Source organism: Harpia harpyja, chromosome 14 (genome assembly GCF_026419915.1).
Source record: "Harpia harpyja isolate bHarHar1 chromosome 14, bHarHar1 primary haplotype, whole genome shotgun sequence".
NCBI classification, from domain to species: Eukaryota; Metazoa; Chordata; class Aves; order Accipitriformes; family Accipitridae; genus Harpia; species Harpia harpyja.
Window position 1 is genome coordinate 5460832 of NC_068953.1, and position 27314 is coordinate 5488145.

At 38.7% G+C, this 27314-nt stretch overlaps 1 protein-coding gene across 1 annotated transcript in view; it reads right to left on the bottom strand.

Annotated features, from left to right (window-relative positions):
* Positions 1 to 2184: 2184 nt before the first annotated feature.
* ANKFN1 (ankyrin repeat and fibronectin type III domain containing 1) overlaps positions 2185 to 27314 on the bottom strand; it is a 66942-nt gene continuing 41812 nt past the window's right edge. The window contains exons 9-17 of the mRNA XM_052809007.1: positions 27178 to 27310; positions 26452 to 26568; positions 22478 to 22693; positions 20182 to 20348; positions 18601 to 18751; positions 16659 to 16827; positions 13033 to 13199; positions 9525 to 9744; positions 2185 to 7438 (exon numbers count right to left, since the gene is read on the bottom strand). Of these exons, the coding sequence (XP_052664967.1) occupies positions 6645 to 7438; positions 9525 to 9744; positions 13033 to 13199; positions 16659 to 16827; positions 18601 to 18751; positions 20182 to 20348; positions 22478 to 22693; positions 26452 to 26568; positions 27178 to 27310 (2134 nt within the window). The 3' untranslated portion in view covers positions 2185 to 6644. The remainder of the gene's footprint in view (positions 7439 to 9524; positions 9745 to 13032; positions 13200 to 16658; positions 16828 to 18600; positions 18752 to 20181; positions 20349 to 22477; positions 22694 to 26451; positions 26569 to 27177; positions 27311 to 27314) is intronic.

Consider the following 27314-nt stretch of genomic DNA (forward strand, 5'->3'; position numbering starts at 1 on the left):
GTAATATCTGGGGTGTTCCTCAACTAGAAGCAGATTATACATACCCACAATACGGTATGTTTACAATGTGGCTTGAAAGCACAGATTCACACCAGAAATGCAGAGTGGATTCTGTCTGGCTGTCATTGTAAAGACACAGCTGAAAGCTGCGGAGCCTGTATGACAGCCCCCAGGCTTGGAGAAAGAGGGCTCAGTCTGTCAGTCTGTGAGATTTTTATGCTGTTCGCTGCTTTGATGCAAAGATGCTTGTATGCCAGCAACTTCTGCAGTTGTAACACACAGATTAGAAAGGTGCCACTTCAAACCTGGCTACCCAGATATCACTTCTGTATTAAGGCATTTACATTTATATAAACTGAATTTCAGTTTCTGTTGACTTTGATGGGAGGTTATTTTTCCCCACAAACTCTGGAAGCCATGCCTGTTTCATTTAGGTTTCTGAATATGTAGACCAAAATCAAAATTTAGAGACCATATTTGAAAGCTTGGCCTTCGAAAAAGTCACTTTCCAATAAAAATAAAAGAATCCAGGGGAAAAACACAAACTATATTCAGATTTCCATGGATTGTAAAGCTCACGTACGTGGGTACTTGATGATGGTCAAATAGAACATACTTCAAAAAACATGGTTTAAAGATTATACACAAGTACACATGGTATTTAGGATTATGTGAATGTATACACTAGCATTTTTTTGTTAATGAGGGAGAAGACTTGAAGTACATAATTTTAGAAGATCAGAGGAGTTGTAAGAATGCAAGAGCATTTCAAGTCTTCTAAATCTTAAAAGAGCTAGGTTTCTATGATATTAGATCAAACAAAAAAATCTATGTTAAGAACATTTTTATGACAATGATTCACTTGAATAAACCTAAGATTTCTTTTACCAACCAATCTTTTTTCTAAAATAGTATTTAATATCTGAAGTTATAAAAAATATTTGTAGTCTTGAAAATTATTTTTATTGTCTATTTTATGTAGTATACATGCCTCTTTCAGGAATTATTAAAGAAGCATGAGTCATACGGCAGTCATTTACTCTTGGCTCATGGCCATCCTCAATATATATTTTGCTATTTTCAAACCATTTGCAGGTACATATGCATGAAAATATTGTTGTGTCAAGTCCCAAGATCACAGTTAGCACAGCATACATTGTTCATCTATATATTTACAAAGTTTTAAAGCACATAAAATTGTGCATTATTATGTACCCAAGTTTAAACTTTAACATACGCTTGGTTGCATATATAGCAACAAGTTACAATAAAAATCTGAACAAAGACAACCAATAAACAGCCAAATTGCTATGTACAAACAAGGCAGGAAGCAATTAAACACTGCTTGCACATTTCACTTAAATTACTTTTTCTCTGAGGGGAAAAAAACAAACAACCCCTCTTCCCCTCCCCCAGTAACCCTAAACGGTCTTCATTTTCATCAGCAAAATAACTGGAACTCCCATTGCATTCAGTAGGGGATTCATTTGCATAATGTGGGAGAGAAATTTGGTCCCTATCATAAAATGTAGCAATGTATTATGCAGTATGTGTTTCCCCCCCAGTACAACCGGTAACACAGCAGCATGGTGGGCTTGCTCTCTGAGCCAGGCTCCGACAATGATCCCTGTGACCTCTAGGGGAATATTCCATGAGGTAAAAACCCTTTTGTCTTCTTTACACGTATTATTTTTGACACCAGCATGAATGTGTTGTTTTCATGATGACTCCTCTGATCCAGGTCCTCAGCTGATAGCGAGCCAGCCTTGTGAGCGAGTGGAGGTATGCTGATTTATACAAGGCAATACCTGACTCAGCTTCAGTGGAACTACTCTTGATTTACACTGGTGCAAAAGAACCTGGAATGAGGTCTAAGGACAGCGGAATTGGGCCCAAACTGACCTTTATATAAAGTAAACCACAAAAAGTCTGTGCGTTTAGCTTAAAATCTGCTTAATAAATTACTACAGTTCACAGTAATAAGGTAGATTAGTGCTACGACAATCACTTTCTCTAATGTTAGATCAATTTCACATAGCTTTTCCAAGAAAGAAAATGAAAATGACAATAAACATAAAAAATCTATTCTTATTATTTGACAAGTAAATAGGAGGTTTTCTGTAGCCTAGTGACAGACAAGCGTAGTAACACATTACTCCACAAGCTAAATCTTGCCCAAGATGCTGTGGTATGAAAAGGCTGAGGAAGGTATTCTAGCCTGGCTGTTACTTCACCCCAAAAGCCCAGTATGAGAAACAGCTAGCAGGGTAAGAGCTCATGATCATCAGTACCGAGGAGAGATGATCTCTGAGCTGGTAGGGTCTGTACAGCTTTCAGCAATATATGGGGCCTGCTCCAAAGCTCAGTCAAATCAACCAAATGACTCCTAATGACTTTGCAAATGCTTACTTAGCAGAAGAGAGGGCTGTAGCTGGTGCCTGCACAAAAGAGGGGTGAACGACTGGCCAAAGCATGCTCAGCCCACCTTTGGGAACGTTGCCCTTGGTTTTTGCAAAGAATATGCTGGGCCAACAGCTCTGCTTCTCACTTCTGGGCAGGATTTAGCCTTATGAATTCTACTTCATGGAATCAAAAGATAAATTATACTTACAAATAAAGTGTTCTAGCTATTTAATGTTTTTCTGTAGTGGAAAAATCAGAGACCCAACCTGATGAAATCTCCGTTGTCTGAAAATTCAAGGCCTCTTTACTAAAAATACTTCTTGCTGATGGCAAAGTTCAACACCTCAGAGAAATTCAGAGTAAGTTTCCAAGCTGTATACCATATTTTCAAATACACTATACCCTTTTTGTTTGTAAGGCTGTATTGAAGTTTTACATAACAGTCATGAGCCATGCATTTAAACACCTTAAAAGAGTTGACCAGCAACTTAATGCATTTCTTTATACCATAGAGAATTTAAAGATGCACCATCTCTTTCCAAAACACTCTAAACACAAATGTTCAGGATAAAATATTCCATCTTCCCCCTCCCCCTTTAATATCTATGTTTTAAAATATTAATTATAGATTTCTCTGTGTGTGCTCTTACTGTATAGAAAATCCAATTGTTGGAATCTAAAGGCAAAGAAAAAAAATAAATACAAGCACGGGAAATAAATGCTTGAGCCACAGGTTTCTTGAGGCAAACTGTCCATGGGCAGACTGCCTTCTTGCGGGTGCAAGGGATTTTGAGTGTAAACTTTGCACTTTACCTATATCTCGCTTCCTACCAGCAGAAACAGGAAAGTTTTAGATCATAGGAGATGTGGTCCACAGGTTTTTCTTGTTTCTTTGTTTTTTTCTTTTTTTTTTTTTTTTTTCCTGTGGAGTGGTAATATTAAAGCACTATATTCTTTTCTAGCTAGTCCAAGTGATGCCTAGAAATAGGAGGGACTGGGTTCAGCCCAGGTGAAAATATAGTCCCTGGAAGATGCAGGACAAAGGTTCTGTGGCAAGATACATGAGTAAGAGAGATATCCAGAAGTTTGCAAAACCTAAGTACCCATTTTAGAGCAGCACTTCGGCTGATATAAAGTGGGTACAGACTCATTTGAATGAGCTGTCTGCTGGCTAATGAAATTCTAGTATGCTGTGGGCTCTGAGCCACAGCATTTCCCATTTCAGTGCAAGAATCCTTGGAGGGGCACTCTCGCTCAACCTGGAGAAAGGGTTCCTGATAATTAAAGCAAAGGTCTGAGTTCCTAATTTTAATTTGATTCCTGACTGTGAGCTTTAAGTTCTACTCAGAAGAGTCACTCTTGCCTTTATGGAGTGGGGATAACAGTGCTGGATTTTGCAGGATTCTTCTGAACTGCTATAGTTGCTTGTGAAATGTCTGAGTGATCTTCCTAAAAGAATCGCAGAAGTATTATGATTAGTATTACGACAGTACTTGAAAGGCACTGCTTTCCACTGTTTATTTATCTCTGGGTGTTCATCACTATTCTTTTAAGGAGCTGCTTTACTCAGTCACTCACTGAATAGGTAGGGATAGCAATTTTGAACAAAGAACACATACTTCTACCAAAAGATAAATCCAGTGCTTTATAACCAGAAGTATTTAAAGTCAGAACTATCAATTACTACTTTGACTATGTGGAAAAAAACTCGATCTAGAGGTAATAGGATCAAGGAAGCATGCCCCATTGGCCATCATGTAAACACTACTTCTATATAACAAGGTTAAAATCAAGATGGGGTACACGGTGGCTGGCATTTGCATTCCCAGAGTCAAATTCCATCTTAGCACAGAAGATTATGATAAAGTCAAGCCCTTTCTACCAGTAAAGAATCCAGCTCTTTGTTAGATACATGACTGCTTCTGGAAAAGTTCAGCAGCAGGAGTAGGTAACAGAGATTTTTACATCCTTATCTAACCAGCAGTGGGTACCTGTTCTGCTGTAGATTTTGCTGCTTCTTGCCCTCACTGTTCCTGAAAAGCCAAAGCAAAGAAAGGTGGGTTTCATTTAGGAACATCTTGTTTTATCTCGTCACTTCCTGCAAAAACATATGGCCTCAGCATATTGTTATTTTTATTCTTTAATAGACAGTTTTATGGCAGTTTTACTTAGAGGCTAAACAGATTAGGGAAGCCTGGGCTAGGTGGTGTATACTAGAAAACAATGTGAATTATTTTGACTTCGGAATATGAGCCTTACATTGTTCTGGCTCTCCCTGGTGAAAAGCCTTCTGCTAATGAACATAATCTAATGTAATAAGCTCTTACTGCCCTCACCGACAGTAAACCATCACTATTTAGTTCTATGGCATGTGAGTCAGGTTTTCCCCGTGCAGGTCCATGTGGCATAAAACGTACAATGTATGTCCTTCTAGCTGCAAATTGGCACTGACACTTCTGCTCCCCCCCCGCATCTTCTCACCCACAGGAATTTTCAGATGGGTCTCATTCAAAGCCTGTGGAAGTGAATTGAACTCTTTCCATCCTCACTGAGCTTTAGATCAGGTAATGAATGAATATTTTTGGTGCAAAAAGTTAACTTCCCTCTCCCAAAAAGAGACGTTACGAATGTAAATCCCTTATAGGGAGTTTTTACCCTTATATCACTGCAAAGACTCTCCTTGGCTTCCACATACTGACCAAGCATAAAATAGTGAATAACATTTATTTTTGAATTTATGGATTGAGTTCACAGGGATTTTAATAGCACTGGGGTTATGGAAGTGCTATTTTAATAAGGACCACAGATCATGGGCCCAAATCCTTACCTTTACCTCAAGGACTTGTAAACTCAACTATTTAACTCAAATCTCTTTATTGGAGGCCTTAGAATGTATCCACCTGGAGGCTGAAAAATTGAAAGGTAGAAGGCTGCGCAAACATGGAGTGAGGGAATTTAACCAGCAGGAATGTGGCCCATAAAATTAAACTTCAAGAACTGTTTAAGAAAAATTAAAGCTTGTGCAACAGCTGGGGTTTCTCTCCACATTAGTTCATTTCTTAGTGACTCAAATGTTATGGTTCTCATTAATATAGATTTCATTTTTGAGATCATCTTCTGTAGTGCTGTAAGTCCTATTCTGGTTGCAAAGGACAAAATCATGACTCACTGTGATCTGCTGTTGACAAATATGGCATGCTAAAACACCACCTCCCACCCTCTTTATGATATAATATTTATTGGTGGCCCAAATAAAAAATCTCAGACTCAAACTGCACCCCAAATTTCCCTAATCTGAATTGCCAGAATATCCCAATTTCAGACACAGTGATCAAATACCCCTGAAGTTTACAGTGACTATTCAGGGACAAAAGTAGGGGCATTTCTTTCTAAGGGGTGTATGAGAATGCCGCCAACATAAAGAAATGCACTCATGTGGTGGGCAGAAGAAAAGACCAAGCTTCGCTTCAATCCCACTTAGACCCTGCATATTATTCCTCCAGAACTTGGCATCATTCTGCCTGCTCTTGACCTCAAAGGTTCACCTCCTAAGCTTTTAAAATAACTTGGTACTTATATAATTTGAAATCTAAGCTCCTGAAAAAACCCCATTGTGATAATTATGTCAGGCTCTGACAGCGTTCAGAGATGGTGTTGACTGCATTTTCTAGATATAGAAAGAATTTTCATTTCTCTGTAAGTGGCTAGAAACTCTGGGTTAACTGTGTTACTAGACCAGTTAGCACTTTAGTTATATGCAACCTAAATCCATTCAAGAAGGCTAAGAAGTAAAAAAATTTATAGGAAATGGTGGAAAACAGGTTAATAGAAGTTTAGGACACAGTCCTAACATGACGACACCAAGGATGTTACAGTTTCTGCTAACCTGCAGGCAGAACCACTCATGCTTAAAATTTTGCATGCTCAGAGATACACGGAAATCAAGAGAACTGCAAAACCTTATTACTAGATTTGCAGCCACGGATTGTTCTGTTATGTGGTGACTGTTACGAGACTACCTGCAAAACTGCAGATGCCAATAATAATGCTTGCATCATGACAGATACCCCTGTAAGACCAGAGATCTGGTGATGAAGTCAAAAGATTAGGATTCGTTTGAGTGGCATGAGTTGCCATTTCAGGAGCTGGATTTTTGCAAGTGGGTTTGAAAGTATGGCCCTACATGCATAATGCTCACTATCTCATTGTGGAGCAATGGGAAACAGTGCAGAAGTCTGGGGTTAAAGTGTGCTGCTGAAGACTTCTGAGACAGCAGAACCCGACTGGTCATCTGGACCCATTATCTGTTGCATAGCATTGTGCACATCCCTATGTTCTACAGACTGTGTGCTCATTGCCCAGGACTTGCCCTCTTCATCCAGAAATGTTTTATAAGGCTCCACATGTATCCTGTGGACATTCTGTCTTGATTCCTCATACTTGCCTTTCCCGTCTTCTGGAAGGCTGGATGCATGAGGTAAGAAAGTGCTCCGAGACCCATCGATGGGAATTTTTAACTGCTCACTGGAGGTAGGTTCTTGAGACAGATCTGAAGATCGCATGAGATGCTGAGTATACACGCCTTCAGACAGAGAGCCAGACTGTGTCTCGCTGTGCACACGCAGCCAACGATGATGCCGGCTGAAGTAGTTGTAATGTTGATGTTTCCCTAGCTTTTTTTTCCCTAAAAAGCTCAATGGCTGCTTGGAGCTAGAGGACTTGTCTATGCTTTTCGATGTAAGCCCTGACATTGTTAGATTGCTCATATAATCTGTGCAACATTCAGCATCAGTATCAAAGGCACTACACTCTGTCAGGCCTTCTTTCAATGTTAGGCAAGGCTTCATGTCGTGGACTTGGAGAACATCAGGTGCACTGCCACCCAGGCCACTGCCCGCCTGCTGGGATATGTCATGTGAGGAGGAGTAAATCAGGTCTAATTCTCTGGGGCTTAATGCATCACTGGAGTCATAGTCACTGTCAGTTGGAAGGAATACTTCAGAGCAGCCTTCTTCATCTGAGCAGGGCTGGGAATCTGCAAAGAGAACTGATTAACACTAAGACAAGCACAGGAAAGAAATTGCTTAACTGTCATTTATGTATTTTTTTTTCTTAATTTAGGTGACAGCAAAGACAGTAGTCAGGGAGGATTTACGGATGTGTTAGAGAGGTGGTGGTAGAATTAGGAAAACCCAGAAGGATTCATTTATTATATTAAGTACAGGGAAGAACTTGAATTTGAATTGGGACTAAGTTCTGAAAGGATCTATTTTCTTTTATCTTGTTTTCACCAAATTTCATAGAGATGGAGATTTGGGAGAGAGAAAAACTCTAATCCAGCTTCTGTTTTTATTGAAGATGTCAGTTGAGTTACTCCAGGCTTATACCTCTGTAACTGTGAGTAGGGTGCAACTGTACATGTGTGTAAGAGGCTTGAGGCAAGACAGGGAGGTAGATGAACAAAAACTACTCTTTTGCCTGTCAGGTGCATTATGTATCTTCAAATCCAAAGCAGGCGCACTTAATTAAAATGTGAATTTGTTGACCAAAATGCACACTGGCACTGAAATCACTGCTGTCTTTTGGCTACAGAAGGATCAATGACATAATAAATAGTGGCATATGTGATAGAATGGATTGATGCTCCACTGCCCTGGATAGTTTATATTAGATCCAAGGAAAAAAACATAGATTTTATACAGTGCTGACTATTCACTCTTGACCTAGTGTAAATTACCATATAGCACAGCAATAATGAATCAAGCCCATGCAGGACAAGATAATTCTAGGTTACATGGTGCCAGCGCTAAGGATTATTCTGCATTCATGGTCTGTAATACAGGGAAAAAATTAGCTCAGGGAGAGATGCTGAGAAAGAACACCACTGTGTAATGGAGCGAATCAAAGCACCAGCGTCTTTGGGTTTCTTTTCTTTTAACCTAATCTAATCAGAGTAGATTTATTCATTTTTCTTAACTGTATAAAACTGCCAATTTGAAAAAACAAATTATTATTACCAAAATGGTCATGGCAGTTGTTTAATGCAGCATCTGTTGCTTTTGTTTCTACTGTTTCATTTACTTGTTGCTTAAAGACAGCTCAGCAGAATGGTGGTTTACGTTTTTCTCCAAAGTCCTTATTCTGTTAGCAAATTAGGTGTTACTGTTTAATTTGCTTCATCTTTATTTGCTGTGATCCATTTCTTTCATCAGTTTAATTTTCCAGCTGTTCAGAGAAGCAGTAATGGTCAATGAGGTGGGTACTTATTTGTGTAATTCTGTGTATTAAAGTGCTTGTCTAAAACACTGAGAACAGTGAGGTATGTGAAAATCACTGTTAAATCAAACTGGACTGTTGGCACTAAAATTTGCTCTATCAAAACAAAGCAAGAGGAGCATAAGAAAGAATTGCTCCAAAGCAGAGGAGCAGTCAAAGCATGGAAAGAAAATGGCTGTAATATCAGAGAAACAGAAGGTGACAAATGGAGACCATGAAAAAGTCTGACTTAGATTCCGGACAAATTATTAGAAACTATGGTGAAGAATAGATAGATACATGAGTGATGAGAAAGGGTCAATAGCTTTTGCTTAGTAACTCATGTCTCACCAGTCTAATAAAACTCTGAACACGTGCACAATTAATACACAGGCATCCTTAGATTTCTGAAGAGCTTTTGACAAGGTTCTTTACCACAGGTTCTGAAGCAAGGAAGCTGTAATTGAGATAAAGAGAAAGCTCCCTCCATATATTGTTGGTGTAGACAACAAATGAAGTAGTCAGCTTTCACTATGGAAGGATTTTACTAATTCTGGACATCATGGAGAAGTCAGTGATAACACTTGTCCCTTCCAACCTGTTCATTAAATGATCTGGAACAGTGAGGTGACAAAGTTGGCTGATGATAAGTGATGATTCTGAGTAGTTGAAAACAAAAAATGATTGTAAAGACTGTAGAAGGATCTCAGGATATTGAGTGGTGAATGATTGGTAAAATGATTGTTAAAATACCTTGGCAGGTATGGGAAAAAATTTACTCCTTTTATAAAAACACATACAAGAACCATTATAATTAAAAGTGAGTTCAAAGATTTTGCTTGAGGAACAAAGAAAAATTCTCTTACCACTCACAGCTTTTCTCCTCTGGATTCTAGCCTCAGGTGAAGGGGGAGGTGAAGGAAGACAATCTAGATGTGAAGAGGTTGAACTGATTTTCTTTTGAGAGTGTTCTTCTGAAAGATCCACTAGCTTCTTTATGGGTAGGCCAGCTGCTGGCTGCTTGTATCTTGCATACTGCAGTGCTTCTGTGATCCATCTCATTTCCCTCCAGATCTCATCAATTTGCTGTAGAGAAAAAAAAGGTGAAAAAGTACAATTAAGTCTGAGTATTAATTTTACCTAAGTGTGTACTTTCTTCAAGTGCCCAAGTAGGTGTGTAGTCACTGCCAACAGAGAGAAGCAGGATTCCCTGACAGGACACTTCAGATTTAGGTGGTCTGAACTGCCTTTGGTTAGGTGCTTGTTCTCCTCCACCACTGCGGAGGGTGCTTGGGGCCACCAGACTCTCAAATTAGGTACCTCAATTAAGAATCTGTAGTTAGGAGGCTTGAATCCAGGCCTAAACTCTGACATGGAAAGAAAATGAAAATTGTCTTTCGATGGAGTAAAAAATTTGATCAATTTTGTAGCACACTTGAAAGTTGGCTTCATTCTGTACTGGAATGAAAGCAAGGCTTCTTGCGCATCCTTGCAAACCCGGGATTATGTTCAACAGCAGAGTGCTCAGATCAAACCTAGTTTTTAACTAGAAGAATATACATACATGGAGGGTTGAAGCATAGCTATGATCCAAACTGCAGGTTTCTCCCTTATCATCACGTTGGTCTGCATACATTTTAAGAGTATAAATCTACACTAAGACAGTTCTAACACATGCCTGTTGATGGCAATAAGAGACAAGTGCTAAATCAATAGCAGGATATAGCTTTAAGTATCTATGCAGAGAGGAAAGATACTGTTTAAAGTGGGTCTTGAGAGTCTTTTGATAATGGAACACTTTTAACATCTTCAGGCAATTCAAGATCTTTGATGACTGAGCAAATGTTGCTGCAACCAGCAAATGACAGTAGCTATAATATCCTTCTGCTGCGGTATCCTTTCGAAAACTTCCCTTGTATTTCTCTTCCTACAGAAGATTCTGCATTTGAAGAAGTGAGCCTTCACATTAATATTGCAGTTGTTAAGGGAAACTGCTTTGTGGTTACACAAGCTACATTCTGCAAGAACGCAGAGTGAAAGACCTGGGTCAGTAAATGGATAGGCAAAAGTGGGTCGTACTTTGCGCAGTGAGTATTATCAAATAGGGAAGTAACAGAGGGATCAGTGAAAAGGGGACTGCAGACTGATATATTCTAAGATGAGTTCTCCAGCACATACTCAGCTGGAGATACTTCACAAAATGCACATCCAAAGTGTGAAATTTATTGCCAAAGGATACTGTAGATGCCAGATTAGCTAGGGTAGTTCTTGATGAGCTGTGTTGGAGACAGGATAGATGGATCTTTGTTTTGACCTAGTATGGCCATTTTTATGTAAAGGTGAAATCCCAACTCCAATGATGTCAGTGCAAACCTTGCCACTGAGTTAATCTGAGCTAAGAATATACACTGATAAGAATAGCAAATGATTCAGAGATTAATTTGTAATCCTACATCATTTCAAGACTTCAGTGTAGCTCCATGAAGAGAATGCCAGTTAGCAAACATCTCACCTATTTGATTTTGGAGATTTTATATTTCCTTTCTGTGATTCTTCCTCAACCCCAAACAAAATTCATACTGCATGCAGTTTAATAAAATGCAAATCCTGTTGGTTTTCTCCCTGATGCCATCTGCAGTGTCTCCTGGGATAATGGATCAATCATTTTAATGAACTGTGGTTCTTTTACAATTTAGGAACATTTGAAGCATTACGCTATATAAATTACAGCTTAACTTCAGTTTTAGTTTCAGTGTCTGTAGATTTCTTCTCTTGCTGTGTAACATTCTAGTAAAGACTCCAAGTACCTTATCTGCTGGTTGGTTTTTTTTTTTTTTAATTTTTACTTTTCAGTTGCCCTCTGACTCCTTTTCAGAACTGCATTTATATAGACTCCCTTGCTCTTTACAATGTTTGGTTTGTGTAGTGACTTCAACACTGTCTTAGATCTAGGATCACACAAATGCTCTTGCGGTTTTGTGGTCACCACTGAAGATTGCGGTATGTGGTGGGCTGAGATATTTTTGCCAATAGGTGGAATACAGCTGGTTTTCATTTGAGAGGAAACCTGACAAGGCTAATACACTGTCACAATAATTCAGCACAAAACACTGAAGTTTAAAATGTTCTCCCATATTTTCCCAGCATATATATGTGACTCAAACACTTTGGAGAAGAGGAACACAGAACTGTCTATACAGTGCATGCATATTAATATACATATACTTATTTTTGATGTGAAGGATAACATTTTTCCAAATTCTCCTGCACACTGGGAAAAAGCTAGATTTTCTGAGTGTGAGAATGAGAAGATGAGAAGGAATGAGATGATTGAGCAGTGAAAGTATAATGGAACATTCCTCTCTGCCCTGCTGCAGGTTGCCAAAAGCTCTAAAGTGGACAAGGCCAAGGGGATCTGAATTCAGAGCAAAGAGGAACAGAAATACTATCATCTTGTCCACAATTATGGAGGGCCAAACGTATTATCAATGGAATAAATGGTTGTCTTGGCCCCTATTCCAACAGAGGGTTGCTTGAATATTAAGAATACAGAGCTGTAAACTTATCTGCACCTCACTTGTAGAAAGACAGATCAACCACGTCCATAGATGCACTCTGCAAAAGGCATGAGTTTTACCTATAAATAACCAATTGCCAAAATGGTTTGCAAAAGGACAGGCCTTGCTATGCTGCACAATGGGGTGTAGTTCGAAGATCCCTGAGTTGAGTAGGTAAAGTCCTGATCTGGAAACAGTACAGGAAAATTAGTGTGAGAGACAGAGAATAAGCAAATTAGACAAGTATGATAACATTTGTGATCCTTCTGCATTCGGGGACTGAAGCAGTATCACTGCATGGTGCTGGACAGACTTACAGATGCTTTTGGGGCTAGCTTTCCATCTTAAATGCAGAGCTGCTTTCTTCACTGTGATATTGTTGATGAAGATTGCCTCCACAACCTAGTTTGAATTTTCATTTTAATTTTTTTAATTGGCAACTTATCATGGTGAAAAATGTCCTCAGTTCACAAAGACAGCGAAAAACTATTACACAAATGAATGCCCAAGCATGGTACTAGCTTACCTTACATTAGAGGGGAGTGAGTTTTACAAGCAGACTGACACATTTCTTTATAACAGTCTAGTATAACTGTCATTTGATTTTACCCATAAAAATCCTTGTATAAAAGCAACAACTAAGGAAATCATGTTCTGGGTTTGAATTTCATAAAAACAGAATTGGACTTTTGATACAACTGCTCTTTTTATGATGTCTGTGAATAATTCTCCATTTAGATTTCAAATTACAGCCCTATGCAATTTTTAAGAAAGCCACCTTAAAATCTCCTTGGAATAGTCAGAAACAGGCTATTACCTGTATGTAGTCTATAACTTGCTGGTGTCTTTGTTTGGCTGCAGCGACTTCACTGTCTGAAATTGCTTCCCTTAGGGATTGCTGGGTTTTCAGAGAGTCCAGCTCTATGACAGCAGAAAGGCGGCAATACAGGCTTATAAATTTTTCCTTGTAACAGCAAAAATGAACTGTGAAAAGACCAAGTGCAAAGGAAACATTGTTATATTCTGGTTATGAAATATGAAATCCTTAGCTTTCAGAACACAAATTTTATTAAATGTAATTACTAACCCTGGATGGGTTACTTTAAGGTAGAAATAAATAATACAGGCTCTAATTCTCCTCTCATTTACACTGGATTTACTCTGTAATTTCAATGATTTCAAAAGAGTAATTTCTAATTTCTATCTAAGTGAAGGGATAATCAGGTCCTTAGTATGCAACTCCAGAGGCTATCTTGCCCTTGATAGCTTTAATCAGAAAGGCTGTTTCTGAGGCTTTTATAGCTCATCATTTCTTTTATCAAGAAAATACTGACATGACTGGAAAATGGAACTCATCTTTTATTTTTTCTAATAGAGTGTTTCAGAAAGAAAGTATCATTTTGAAGGATGATAACTTCCTCTTGGGCTAGGCTAGCTTAAATCAGTAACTTAAATGTAAATGACTCAGTAGTAAAAGCATTTCAGTGATATCACAGTTTGGGTGAAACAATTAAAACTCTTTTAGGTGTTATCACACATCATCCTCTGAACTCTCATGCAGGAGGGTAACACAGAAAGTTCAGACATGACCTCTTGCTTTGTGTAATTTGACTTTGGAATAGCACAGAGCCACCCAAGCTACTTCTAAAAGAGGTAACTAGATAACAGAGACAGAACAGCTACAGTGCCATGGAGCTTCACAAATGTTAATTTACCTGGCCTCTTAAAGCTACATTATTCTAGAACCTGCAATTGCTCAGGCAAAACTTACCAGTTCTCTCTACAAACTGCAGTACAGACATACCAAAACTTGCTGAGGGAGAACGAATTTTCAGAAATACTTCCCCATTCATTGGTGCTTCAATAAATGCAAGCATACAGCGTGATCTTGTTATAGCAGCGAATGCCAGTTGGCTTACTACTGCTACTTTTCTGGATTGTGGCATGATATTTTTCAGGGTGTTTCAAGAGTAAATTGCATAGATTCTTCTTGTCATAAATATTAAAAAAAGAAAAACAGTGTCACATGTCTACTTATCCCTTGCAAACAACATGATAAGAATAATTGAGAAGAATTTCTCAAACTAAGAAATCCAATCACAGAAACATCAGCAGCATAACAATAAAGGCCTAATCTGAACATAGAAATCCCACAAAAAAAGAGTGAAAGAAAGAATTCTACCTTCTGGTTTCTCAATGATTCCTAGATATTGCAGGGATCTAGTCTGAATAGTGTGTGGTCTTACAGTATATATGCCATATGTGGTGGACTCTTGAGTGAATTACAGCCGCGGTTTCAGCTTCAGTGCTGAAGTTTCTAGCCTTTGTGGTTTTAAGTCAGACCCTTTAATGTTACTTTAACAAATGTTACTTCAACATAGTCTTTTGTGGTTATGCAATTATATAGTTGGTAGCCACCAGCTAATGGGGAATGGAAGCTTCTAATATTTGAGATGTGAATCACAGTCACTTTATAGAACATCAGGGATACATATATAATAAGTCATATAGAAATGTCATCTGCCTTTGGCCAGATGATTGCTTACTTAAAAAAAATACTCAAAAGTAAAACTCAGCTTTCCATAGTATTTTCTCCACCATGAACTGCTTTCCCACTGCAGCAACATTGCTAAACAGAGAGGTCTGCATCCAGAATGCCTTTTGAGAGATGACTGTTGCGTGTTTATCTGCACCACATCATCCCATTCAGCGTCTATCGCTTTGTTGGCCTGATGGAAACTATGTCCCAGAAGTGAGAATGACTCCTGCCCCCAGCCTGTGTACCACATAATGAGAGTTAAATAGTCTGCAAAACCTCTAGTGCGGAGATTAATTTCACCAGAGATGAATATGCTTCATGCATTAATTTGCACAGTGAATGCAGCAGTCACCTCTCATAGCGAGAAATTATATGCTCAATACACAGAGTCTAACTGTAGACTTCAGGGTTGTGTGTCAAGAAGATCTGTCTTTAGGGCACAGCAGCCATGGCCATATGGCCCAAAGCACTGAACTAACTCTTCTAGTTCAATTATGTTAGTCTTCTTTTGAAGGGGTAACTTTTCCTTGGCAGACTACACCAGCTCATGTATTGTCTGTCTGTACCACTCATAATTTTATGGCAGCTCAGCTGTCATCTGTCCTCCCACAACCAGCATAAAAACCCAAAGTTGTCACAGGCACCACTTCGTGTGCTCTGGCTGATGTGGCATAAACACAATCGTATATTCCTGCCTGATCCAAATGAAATTTGTGTTGCTGGATGATGGTAGGTCGCAGATCTATTGTGACTGCAGAAATGTAGTCTTGGTAAGACCCTCCATTAACATCTAATCATCGTTCTCCTACATTAGTGACTCTAATAGCACTTAGCAATGACATATAGGAAATAGGATGGTGCTGGTAATGGTGTCACATAAACACCTGAGAGCGCTATCACTGAGGACACAGTTGCCACTAGAGACCTATTCTGTAGTGGCTCCTCGTGTACTGACACCCATCAGTTTTGGCTTGTATCTTTTTCTCCTCTCCAAGGCAGAGGAAAGAAAGATATCCAGTTTTACAGGCCAGAAGGAAACAGAGGAGACTAATGTGTAAGGCTCAGCAGTCCCCATACTTATAATATTCTTCCTAAAAAGAACTATTAAGTCTTTATGAGCTGCTTTTATGTGGAACTTTTCTTTTCTCTGTGGACCAAAGAAGAAGAAATGAGAAATAGAGGACCTTGAAGCTAAAGCATCTTATGCCTTCTGTGAGACCGCTGGAAAACTCTGGGGAATTCTTACCTGCTCAGCAATGCCATGGAACAAGAGGACTCAATCTGCCACAGCACAGGATGTGCTCCCTAAAGAAATAGATTCAAGTCCAGTGCTTTGGCATTTTTCACAACAGGCTTTTTCTGCACCACAGCAATAGGACTGAGTCTCCTGCGTTTTTTTAGGAATCAGAAGGAAAAAGATGACCCTTACGTGGGAAACTCTAGTCAGACCTTTCACAAAGCTGTGAGGGAGTCAGCCCTTGAGTAGGACTCTCTGCAGTCAGGAACTGCAAAAATTCTCCTCTACAAAACTGGTGATTATTCTTGTGACAATTTAGAGGGACGTATTTTTTCATCTCCTTTCACACTCCAGCCTTGCTATGTCGTGTGTGATTTTTTGGTTCTGTTTTTTAAAGAACATCATCATTCAAATAAGCTTAAAGACACATACTGGATAACTGTGGGCTTTGCTCTATGCTTTGCATTTCAGTAACGATTGCTACAGTATATGCTTTAACCGCTCTGCTCTCTCTGTAACTTGTACACAGTTATAGGTAGTGTTGTTGCCAAAGCCATCATGTGATTTATTGACTCTCCACTGGGACAAGGGGGAAAACAGATACAACTTTGTGATTTTATTATAAGGAGACTGGGTTAATATTTCTAGGTGAAGCAAGCTACTATACCGAGTTCAAACATCTGAAGAGGGAGGTTAAGAAATCCTGAGTGTGGGGTGTAAGGATTATTCTGTCCTGGGGCAGTGCAGACGTCGTCTGAGGCGGGGAGCAGGAGAAGAAAGGAGACATTGTGACCCAGTTCCAACACCTCCTGTGTATACAGACGGAAGTGCTTAGCCTGTAGAGGGACACGCGCAGGGGAAGAAATAGGAGAGAATTACAACATGGCACTTATATAAACAACACCCCAAATGATATAAAACATTAAAGAAAATTTGCACAACATCAAGCTCGGAATTTTTATAAAACATAAATATTTGGGGGGGGGCCTAAATGTGGGTTCATGTCACTACATAAAATAAAGATTTAAAGCTGCAATGTTCCACATTAAAACAACACACACAGGCACAACCCCCCTGAAAACAACATTTATGTTTCTTATTAGGCAGAAAATGATCACATGCCATGTGCTTTTCAAGATTATGATTGCATAATTATGTGAAAACATGAAAATGGATTCAATTAAAAACCTTTAAGATTCAATTTAGGGTTGGTTAAGAGAAATATGCAGCTTTCCCTCAACACAGCACTGCAAAGGTTTAACAAGTGCTGCAGCAAGAGAAAATGGCACACACAGGAGTTGGCCTGAGGCTGCTGTAGAGCTGCTGTGTGCAGCACTGCATTTTACCCTGGGTATGTACCAGTGCCACTGTCCATGATTCTGTTTACCACAAAAATAAAAATACATAAATAAATCTGTTGAATTAAAAATTCAATTCATTAACATAGAATTTTGGTCCTGCCTCATCAGAACATTTACAACTATGTTTAACTGCAAGGTCATGTTTATGTCTATCTCTCATGCACAATAGATGAGCTTAAACACTTGGCTGAACTGCAGCCTAAGGAACATATTGCACGCTGATTTAAATATTTTAGTCCCTAGCTAAAAAAAAAAAAAAAAGCCACAAAAGCTATAACCTCCAAGAAAATACACTAGCATAGAGACCTGCACAGAGCCCTAGTGAATTAGAGTGACTGACCACAAGGCAGCACACCATCTGTCTTAATTTTAGATTTACTTGAGTCTTACTTGGCTCTTCCCAGGCTAGAAGGTGCAGCACTGATGGATTCCTTTTTAAAAGCAAAGCCTAAACCTTTCAAAATCAAGAAATGTAGAACCAGATTAATTTATTTTAAGGCCATTTCTTTCTAGCTGCACAAACAGACCTTGAAGTGAATATAAAGATGATTTACTTCTACTTTAAGCCCTCTTTACCCTTGTAGACCAAAATAAAATGGAATTCATGTAAACAAGAAACAAACTCCTTAGCTTATTTTTTCATGGATCTTTCACATCATAGATTATCCTCCCTGACTTTATTTATTCACATATGCATTTCTTGTATCTAAAGGTAAAGCCAGAAGCCAGATACCTCTCCTCACCCACAGCAATCTGGAGGTCTGGAACTATGTGTTTTAGAAGTGCTACATTTATCTGTGTGTAAAAGAATAGCAAAATGCTGTGTCTTCAGCAGGCCTTTCATACACTCTCACTATTACCTCTAAAAGAACAGTCAATTGCCTGGCTTGCCTGCCTGTTTTTCTTTGCCAGCTGGGTAAAGGTGCTTGCAACTACTTTTTTCATGCAAAAGTGCTTATTTGCACCTGCCTGAAGTTGCACAAACATGCTAACAGATGCAAAAATAGGAACTAATTGAAAATGTGTCTCTTAATCTTTGTATGTTCAAATATCCAGGAAAATATCTGTTTTACTGAAGATGTTCCACACACACATACTTAGAATAACGGAATACAAAACTTCTCTGCTTTTCTTTTCTTGCAACCGTAACGTTTAATCCCTACTTGCAAGTTACACAGTTTGTAGCTTTTAGTTGTGTTCTTAAGAATCAGTTTTTAAAAAGGTGATAAAGACCACAAAGGAAAATACCTGATGCAGAGGTAGATTGATCTGTTTAAGGAGAGCTTTCACTGCCATCTGGAGCTCATACAAGAACAATTGAGTAGGGCAGTCTGAAGTATGATCCATACTTTCCACAGATTCTGAGCCAGAAAGTGTTTGGATCCATTCCCACTCATCTCTGTATGTTGAGTCAAGTTAAAATTAGAAATATAACAAAAGTTCAGTGCACAAGCAGGAATTCAGTGTATGTGCATTTGGGATCTGTTGATAGTTTAATCCTCATATAGCAAAACATTCTAAACTTGTGCAGTCTTGATTGTTTGTGGTTAAAAATCTAACTTTGAAAAGTTTAATTTTTCTAGCACATGTACATCAGGCTGAACATTCCTTGCAAACCTCTGAAAGTCCAACTGCCTTTGAAATATTTCACTAAGGCTTCCCACTCCAAGTTTTCTTTTTCACATACTTCATTCCCTATCTGCCACAATATTTTAAAAAGCATGCATTGGAAATGACAACAGTGACAATTAGCAGGAAGTTTAATTTCTGTGGCAGACTCTCTTGTACTCACTGGAGCCAAAGAACTTCCTGGTTTGCTTGACATATATCCATTTTAGACCTGATAAATATGGGAATCATCTTTCTGGATCAAATCCTTAATTCACCCTGCCCAGTATTCAGTCTTGAAAAGCAGCCAGCACCAACCATTCAAGAAAAAAATGTACAGGAAACCCCACTACAAGATGAGTAATAGATGTGGTACAATTTGCTCCTAAATAAAGATCTGATCTTAAACTTCAAGAGTCAGAGATGGTTATAAACTTTGAAGCACTAGGCTTTATATTCCTTCCAAAATTTTTGTTAGTATTAACTACTACATTCTGGATATCCTTGTTATCCATATAGATATCCAGTTCCTTTTTCCTCATGCAAAATTATCAGTTGGTTGCTGAAATGATATGGGATTAAAAAGCTCCAGAAAAAAGCCAATAAAATGTGTTGCCCACTAGGCAAGGACTAAGCAGTACAAATAAGTGCACTTGCCCAATAGGTAAGGGAAGCAATGAACAAAGGGGAAAATGGCTTTCCCAGAGCACAGTAGTTCAATGACTGACAGCATTTGTCTGAATATGTGTTTTTAATTGCTGTATGTTTGCTGTGGATTAGAGTGAGAAACCAGATACTACACAAGAGAATACACAGAAAAATCACCAACACCAACACCCCATGGTCAGTGCAAATCAATAGAAAGGCTGACATTGAATTCACTGGAGGCTGAATCAAGGCTGCAGGCTGTAAGCTTCCTAACAGATACATGGAAGATCATTACCACTGTGCAGAATTTGAGCAACCACTATCCTTAGAAACCAGTGGGCTCATATGTATGTGTTCTGGATAGGCCTTCAGATTGCTGGAAAGACCCAGGTGCACCTGTTTAGTTCAGTGCTGATCTCTGTGGTGGTACACACCTGAGCCAAACTTTGCTGGCACCTACAATTTTGCAATGGCAAAATTGCCTTAGCATTTAAATTTGATCAGTTGTTTCCAAGTTAAAACAAATGTTCTCTCTCTACATATGTGTGTGTGAATATGTATATATTCACTTACTTGGAGACGTTGCTGTTGTCTCGGATTTTAACATGACACAGGACATTAGGCAACTTCTGCAACACAAGCACTTTGATTTGATCCACAGAACTGCAGAGTTTAAGGTAACCCAGATACAAGCCAGGGGGGAGGCGTTGCTGACTTCTTTTGTGATAGGAAAGTATGTCCTGTTTCAAGAGAAACAGTCCTACATAAAAATCTCATTTTTTTTCCACATAAGCAGAAGAGTTTGAGATCAAAAAGCAACAAATGTTTTTACAGCCATCTTTTTGTTTCAACAGTGTTCCCAATTTGCAAAGCATTTAAGCACATGCTTAACCATATAAATAATCTCTGGTAGTTTGGATGCACTTGGACAACTTTTTAAAGTCATACACAGGTCCTCTAAGCTCTCCACGTCATGCAGGAATTGGCTTTAAAAACCTGAGGTTTCAATTTTCTACAACTGTAGTATTTAAACTAGCTTAAATAACACCCACCTCTGCACTCCTGCCTGATCATTTCAGCAGTGAGCTGGTTCACGGAACTGATTCAGCTGAAAAACAACTCAGGGAAAGGAGCCGTCATTTTTCAGCCAGAACGGTTCCCTGGTTTGGTGCATAGCTACACAGATGGAGCAGAGCAGCATTGGGAAAAAGCTACCACCTGGAGAAGGTGGGAGAGAGGGGCTGCATAAGGCAGTACGGTCACCAAAATATCCCTGTAGAGTCCCAGCCTGCGTCTCTCAAAAACCTGTTCTGTATCATCTGCTGTCAACAGGAAGATCTCTACGAGCATGGGGGTTGGTGGTTTGCAAAATTTAATTACTGGCTGTGTTTTCTGAACAAATAGCTTTATCAACAAATAGAGCTTAGAAGGAATTAATAATGATGGCGTATTTGCTGAAGCCAGAGACATTTTTAAGGCTATGTATAGCAGTCCCCCAAAACTACCCTAAAAATGATGTCTGCTGCCATCCTGAGAAATGTGTGCTTCTGCAATGGGTGAGTAGTAAGACACCTGGCCTTATGCCTTTACTCTTGGAACCATCAAATTATCTGCCAGTGCTATGCTTGGCTCTGACCAATGCAATTAGACCCTCATTTTCACAAGCACGTCATGAACAAAATACCCATTCGATGATTAAACAAGTAATAGAAGAAAGGGTGGGCATTAGATAGGAATGTGTAAACCATTAGGGGAACATTTTTTCCACTAGGATCTCTGTGGAAATCTGATCAGGCCTGTATTTTGGGTTTCCTAATATAAAACTTTTGCCCAGATTGACATTTTTCTACACCTTTAACACATTTTAATACATTAAATCTAACATAGATCAGGTAAGTTTTATTGTCTTTTGGAAATTTTTTAACGTTCCTAAAACCTGGTAATGTATATTTTGATTGCCTGTCAGTTTCCGGTTTGAAAAGCACAGTCTCTGCCCAAGAAAGTACCTCTAATTCAAAAATTAATCACAGCAGTCATCGTCTAGTCGAGGGTGCTAAAGAAGGGACTAAGACAATGATTTGTCTTGTAGTATTTTGGGTAACTGTGCAACTGAGTTTTAGAGAGATTGGCTACTGACATTTTGTGAGAAATATATTGCTGGTACCTACAGAAAACATGCACTAATCTTTATGTGAACTATCTACGTTTAACATGAGTTTACAGATGCCCTGATTCTTGAAGAGCTGAAAACCCATGGCTCTCAATGATGTTAAATGAACTGACTGTGCAAAGCAACTTCTAAGATCAATCCTTACCTTGGTATTTTTCTAATTGTGAAGTCTAGGGGCATGTTATGCAGAAATTAAAGAGGGTTATGGTCAGTAAAGAATTCTTTAGCAACTATACCAGGCTCCAAGGAACTCTGAACCCCACAGAACAAGTTTATTAAGTAGAACAGTAAGGTTTTAAACCTAGATTTAGTGTTCAAGGTTGGGTGGAAAAATCTTATGGAGTGTAGCAATTGTGTCTGTATAGGTGCTTAAGAACATCCCAGAGAATTTTAAAGGTTTTTATATCCCTTGCTACAGAATTCTATAGCATGGTTTCCCGAAACTGATAGAAACTACTATTCTCTGCTAGGACTTTGAAGTAATTTCTTTAGAATCTCATGGATATTTTACATAATAAGGATCTGATCCCAGACCCACTGGAAGTAATATAAGTCTTTGCTTTCAATGGGAGCCTTGCCATTAATTTTATTGGGCACTGGATTAAGGCCTAAAATTCTACAAAACTCTCCCAAAAATCAGGGCTCTGGCACAGGCTTTACAAAAGCAAATAATGTACAGTAAGAGAAGCAAAGCACTACCTGGATTGTTATAAGCAAGATGTCTAATGCTGTTGGCTCCTCTGGAGTTGAAAGAGATTTCCTCTGGCTTTGTAGTTTGGATACCTGCATCCATTTGCCATTAAAAAATGAATAAAGACTCTCCACTTCTCTTATAGTAACTATCAGCATATTGCCATGTCGATCCTTGATTGGCTCATAAAAAACTCTGCCTAAGTTGTGAGTTCCCAGCAAATTCTAGAAAACAAGCAAATTATAAAATGAAGGTTATTTATCACATATCAGGAGAGTGGTATTTTTTTGAAGCTTAACTTTGTGCTCACTGACATCCATCCTATTGACTTCAATAAAAGCTAGACACACAGTGTTTCTCAAAATCTTGCCCTACAGTCATATCATTCAGTGGCAAAAGGAAAACTTATTCCCTAGGTTGTGTTTGTGGATTGAATTGTGGATCCTCTGATATATTTGGTCCAGCAGTGTTTAGTCCAACATTTGATGGAGAACATCAGAAAGACTATTACGACCCAATGCCTTTGTAAAAGGAAACACTGAAAAGTATTTCACTTATTTGGTCAGAACTTCCTATTTTAGCCCAGTCATGTAAAGATAAAGGATGCAATTTTCAAAAGCACTCAGTGTTGGTCTAGTGGTGATTCCTTTGGTATCAATGAAGCCCTTCTGATCTGAACTTACTGAAGAGCTAGGTGCTTATCTTAACCTCCCCATAACCAAATGTCAGAGATGATACAAAATGCTTCCTCTATCCCCAAATCATTCATAATGGACACTTCAAATGTTTTCTGTTAGGGTCATTAACTATAATCTCCAGTTTCTGTTCTCTGCTTTAAAATTATTCGGATTATTTTCAGGAACAAAAGCAAGAGGCCCTCCTATCTGTGTTGAATGTAAATAATTCTGGAGCTAAACTGTGGAGTGCATTTGTGAAGGAACAGAGAAGAATTTGAAGAGATGTGGACCCTTTTCCTTTTACTTCAAATTCCGAGAATGTGCTAGACAAAACCGACAGAAACTAACAAACTGCCAGGGCAAAGGTCTTCAGGAAGATATGGGAGGATTAAAGAAAAGTAATTTTAAAAGGCTCCACATAAAATACATATTTTGGTCAAAATCCCTTTCCTCACACAGTAAGGCATCTGCTTATAGATGCAAACACACTCAATCCAGTGACCAGCCACTGAAGAGATTCCCAGATGTCTTAAAGAAAAATGCCTAGCATTTAAAATATGCTCATTACTTTGCGACTTTTCAAGAGATCTACAGTAAGCTGGATAGGGATGGGAGTAGTTTAAAATGAAAACTTGAATTCACAATGTAGCCCATGGTATGTTTAGGGAAGAGCTGTACGTTAACTTAATGACACTGTAAACAGATAGATTATCCTGAAATTATTTATCTGTACTTAACAGGCAATATTTACTTATAAACTGTATTATTAAATTGTTTATAAACTCTAGGTAGTCAGCACAGTGACTGCCCTTTATGTGGCATAACTTAGCTATTTTAGCTTTATGCATCGCTCTCCAGGGCATACTTCTGATGTCTATATAACACCTCCCCTCTTCTTTTTTTAACTGTTCTGACTTTTGGGGTTAGCCTCCATAACTGATTAACACTGGGTATCTTGAGTATATATTTTGTATTAATCCATGTGTCCACAGGTGGGTCAAATCATTGCAGGTAGATGTTAGCCGTCTAGTTGTCATATTAATCACTGCAACATATGAATGTGCCTAGATGAAAACAAAGTTCTTTACTGTCACTGACTGTATATTCTGAATGGCATCCCAGCATAGTGAATGGGGGTACCTACTAATATGAATATGTGACTAATTCATATGCTAAAAAAGTTTTGTGTCTGCTTAGCTTGGCACCCCATCACTTGTGTTTTGTTTGCTTTAGTTGTCTAGTGGTAACAACAGGCAAAATTACAGTCCCTGTTGTCTCTGAATCCACTGATCTAGTCCTTTAGCAGCTGTGTTGTCACTGATCTTTTCCATTCTGTCCTAAATTCCTGCGGAGTCAGTCTATTAACTGCCTCAATAAAATGTATTCAACCGTATAAACTTTATTGAGATCCTTCCATTGGTGGATCCCATTAGACCACACACTGTTAGAGGTTGGCAGACCGGTGACAATCCCTGTGTTCATCAGGGGACCAAGCTAACAGAACAAACGTTAAGGACAATAAATTTGCCAGAAATTCAACAGAGCAATATACCACATGGACACATTTGCTGTATCTCTGTGCTTCTAGCTCTGCTCTTAACATCTCCAGTAGCAAATAATATCACAAAGTACTAGGAATCTTGGTTATCTCGAAGTGTAGTCTGTGCATACTAGCAATGCTCTGTTAAAGGCAATCTGCACAGAGGGAATGAAATTGAGCTAACCAAAGGAATACGTGCTACCTAAGCTGAGCTAACCACACCAGAGGGAACATTCAGCAGATATAGTTAAAACTTTCTCTAGTGACAGCTCAAAGGACTGACAAGCAGCTGCTGCTTAACACAGGTGGTCCTCCAATAAAGGTACAGCAGACTGGCATTCCATATATTTCGGGATACTTTGGGGAAATCAGTCAAGACAGGTGGTTGCCCAGGAAGGCTACTCTCCTGTACAGCGTGCTTTGCCAAAAAAGGTAAAACAAACCCCACATGGATATTCTTAATAATGCCCCAAAAGTATCTGGCTCTCATAGCTGCTATAAAACCTAGCTTATTGCATTGACTGGCAATAACAAGAGGGATGGCCGTATGGCTAATACATGAGCCAAGCAATATGAAGATCTTCATTAATTCCATGACTGTACCATAGATTTTTCTGGGAAGCTTTGGTGACTTCATTCAAACAAAAGGTAGGAGAAAGTGAGGCCTGGATATACTTTTTCTGTAAGAATTGTACACACATCTTTTTGAAAATGTATTTTCCCACAAAAGTAAATATTTTATGGAAGTGTCTGCCTTCCAGCTAGAGATTTTGTGTCACCATGAAACCCATTCTTCAGAAACTTTACAATAAATGGCAAGATGTTCTGCTGGAGAAAGTGTAATTACTGTTTGCATAACAAATAGTGGACCGAGACACAGAAGGATTAAGTGACCTGTTCAGTACCACTCAGGTTGTATGTGTAGCCCAGGTTGGAACAGAACAGTCCTGAGAGTCACTGCTATGCCTTAACAACATGATATGAGTAGTGCATGTAGTGCTGCTGTCCTTACCACTGTGTTGAGGGGTCACCACAAGATCTATGCACCACTTAGTCTCTATTTTTAAGGGTCTAAATAGGTCTCTGACTGGTTCGCTGCACAAAGGTACATTTCACCTTAAAAATTTTGGCAGCTTAATTAAGAACTTAATGAAACATTCATTTTTATTTCCCCGCTGATGATCCACAACCGCATAGACATCCTGTTTGTCAAACAGTGTAGTTCTGCCCTAGAAGCTGTACTTGAGCAGTTTGTAAGCCATGGGTGAATCAAGAGTACTGTTTTGGCAACTTCAGCAGTCTACTTGTCCTTCCTGTTCGGGACAGAAGCTACCTACTGCTGCAGGTTCCCATGTAGCACAAGGGAGTGCTAAATCTTACCCAGAGTTTGAATGCTTCATTAATATATTAATAATGAATAATTAATAGGCCTTCTAAGAGGCTTTTAAGCAGCAAATGTTAGAATTATAACTCTTAAATTCCCAATCTGCAAGCCTACAGGCTTATCTGTGGTCATTATTTACTGGTTCATATGTGTTTGTTTCTTCATCTGCCACTATTGTTTCTTTCCTTTCTTTTTCCTACTCTTTACTCTTTCCTTCCAGCTGGCAAGAGAGGCTCAGTGGCTCATTTCATTGTACATGATAACATTGCTCCAAAGAACAGGCCAGTGGGGAGTGGTGAACCATAGGACAGCTGGCAGTACTATCCCTTAGAGATCAGAAAGTCACTAAGTTAATAGCTAGAAATATGCAATGTAACCAACCTGTAGCTGTGCTGCTGCCGAAAGCATCTTTTGCCTGGCTTGAAGTGCTGTTGATGAGGACACGGATATAGACATATTCTGCCTTAGCCATCTGATATCATCCCACATACAAGACAACTGCAAAAATATATCCAGTTCAATCAGTTTTTGTTCTCAGCATTTGCAAAAGCAGAAATGAAACTAAAAGCATTTTGCACTTGGAGAAATCAGTAGATATTGCTCATTCTGAGTTTCTGCAGATGGCAATGAGTTGCCTAGATAAACATGAAACAGATATTGAATCAGACACAGAAGTTGTTCTGCAAACATCATGCACCTATTTAAATTGTTTTTTTGATTATTGTGTAAAAGTAATTTACTGTTCTTTGGGGTATAAAAAATAGTGTGAAGATATGGCATAACCATAATACCAACTTTCAAACTTTTAGTTATTTCTTTAGGCTCTTCCTCTAAATGTTCATAAAACCTTTATGTACCGAAGTAGCAATCGCTTATGTAGGATCACACATTTAAAAGAGTTAATTGTGCCATTGTCAGTGACCCAGTCAGAATTTAATCCATATAAATGGTTCGTGAAAATTGCATTTTAACATGAGTGAAATGTCAAGCACTTAATCATTTAGATTTTAATGACATTATTTCATATATTCAGAATGATGAGCTAAGGCCTACGCATTGCCAGCAACAAATTTGTAGAAGCAATATATGAAATTAGGCTCCCGTTACCTTTGTGAACCACAGGAAATCCTGCATAACTGAACTACTATGAGAGTCATCAATTTCCACAATTGGGATTTGATCTTCGTTGGTTACTAATAAATTGTCTTTGTAAAAAAATATAACAGATAAGTAGAGTCCCCTAA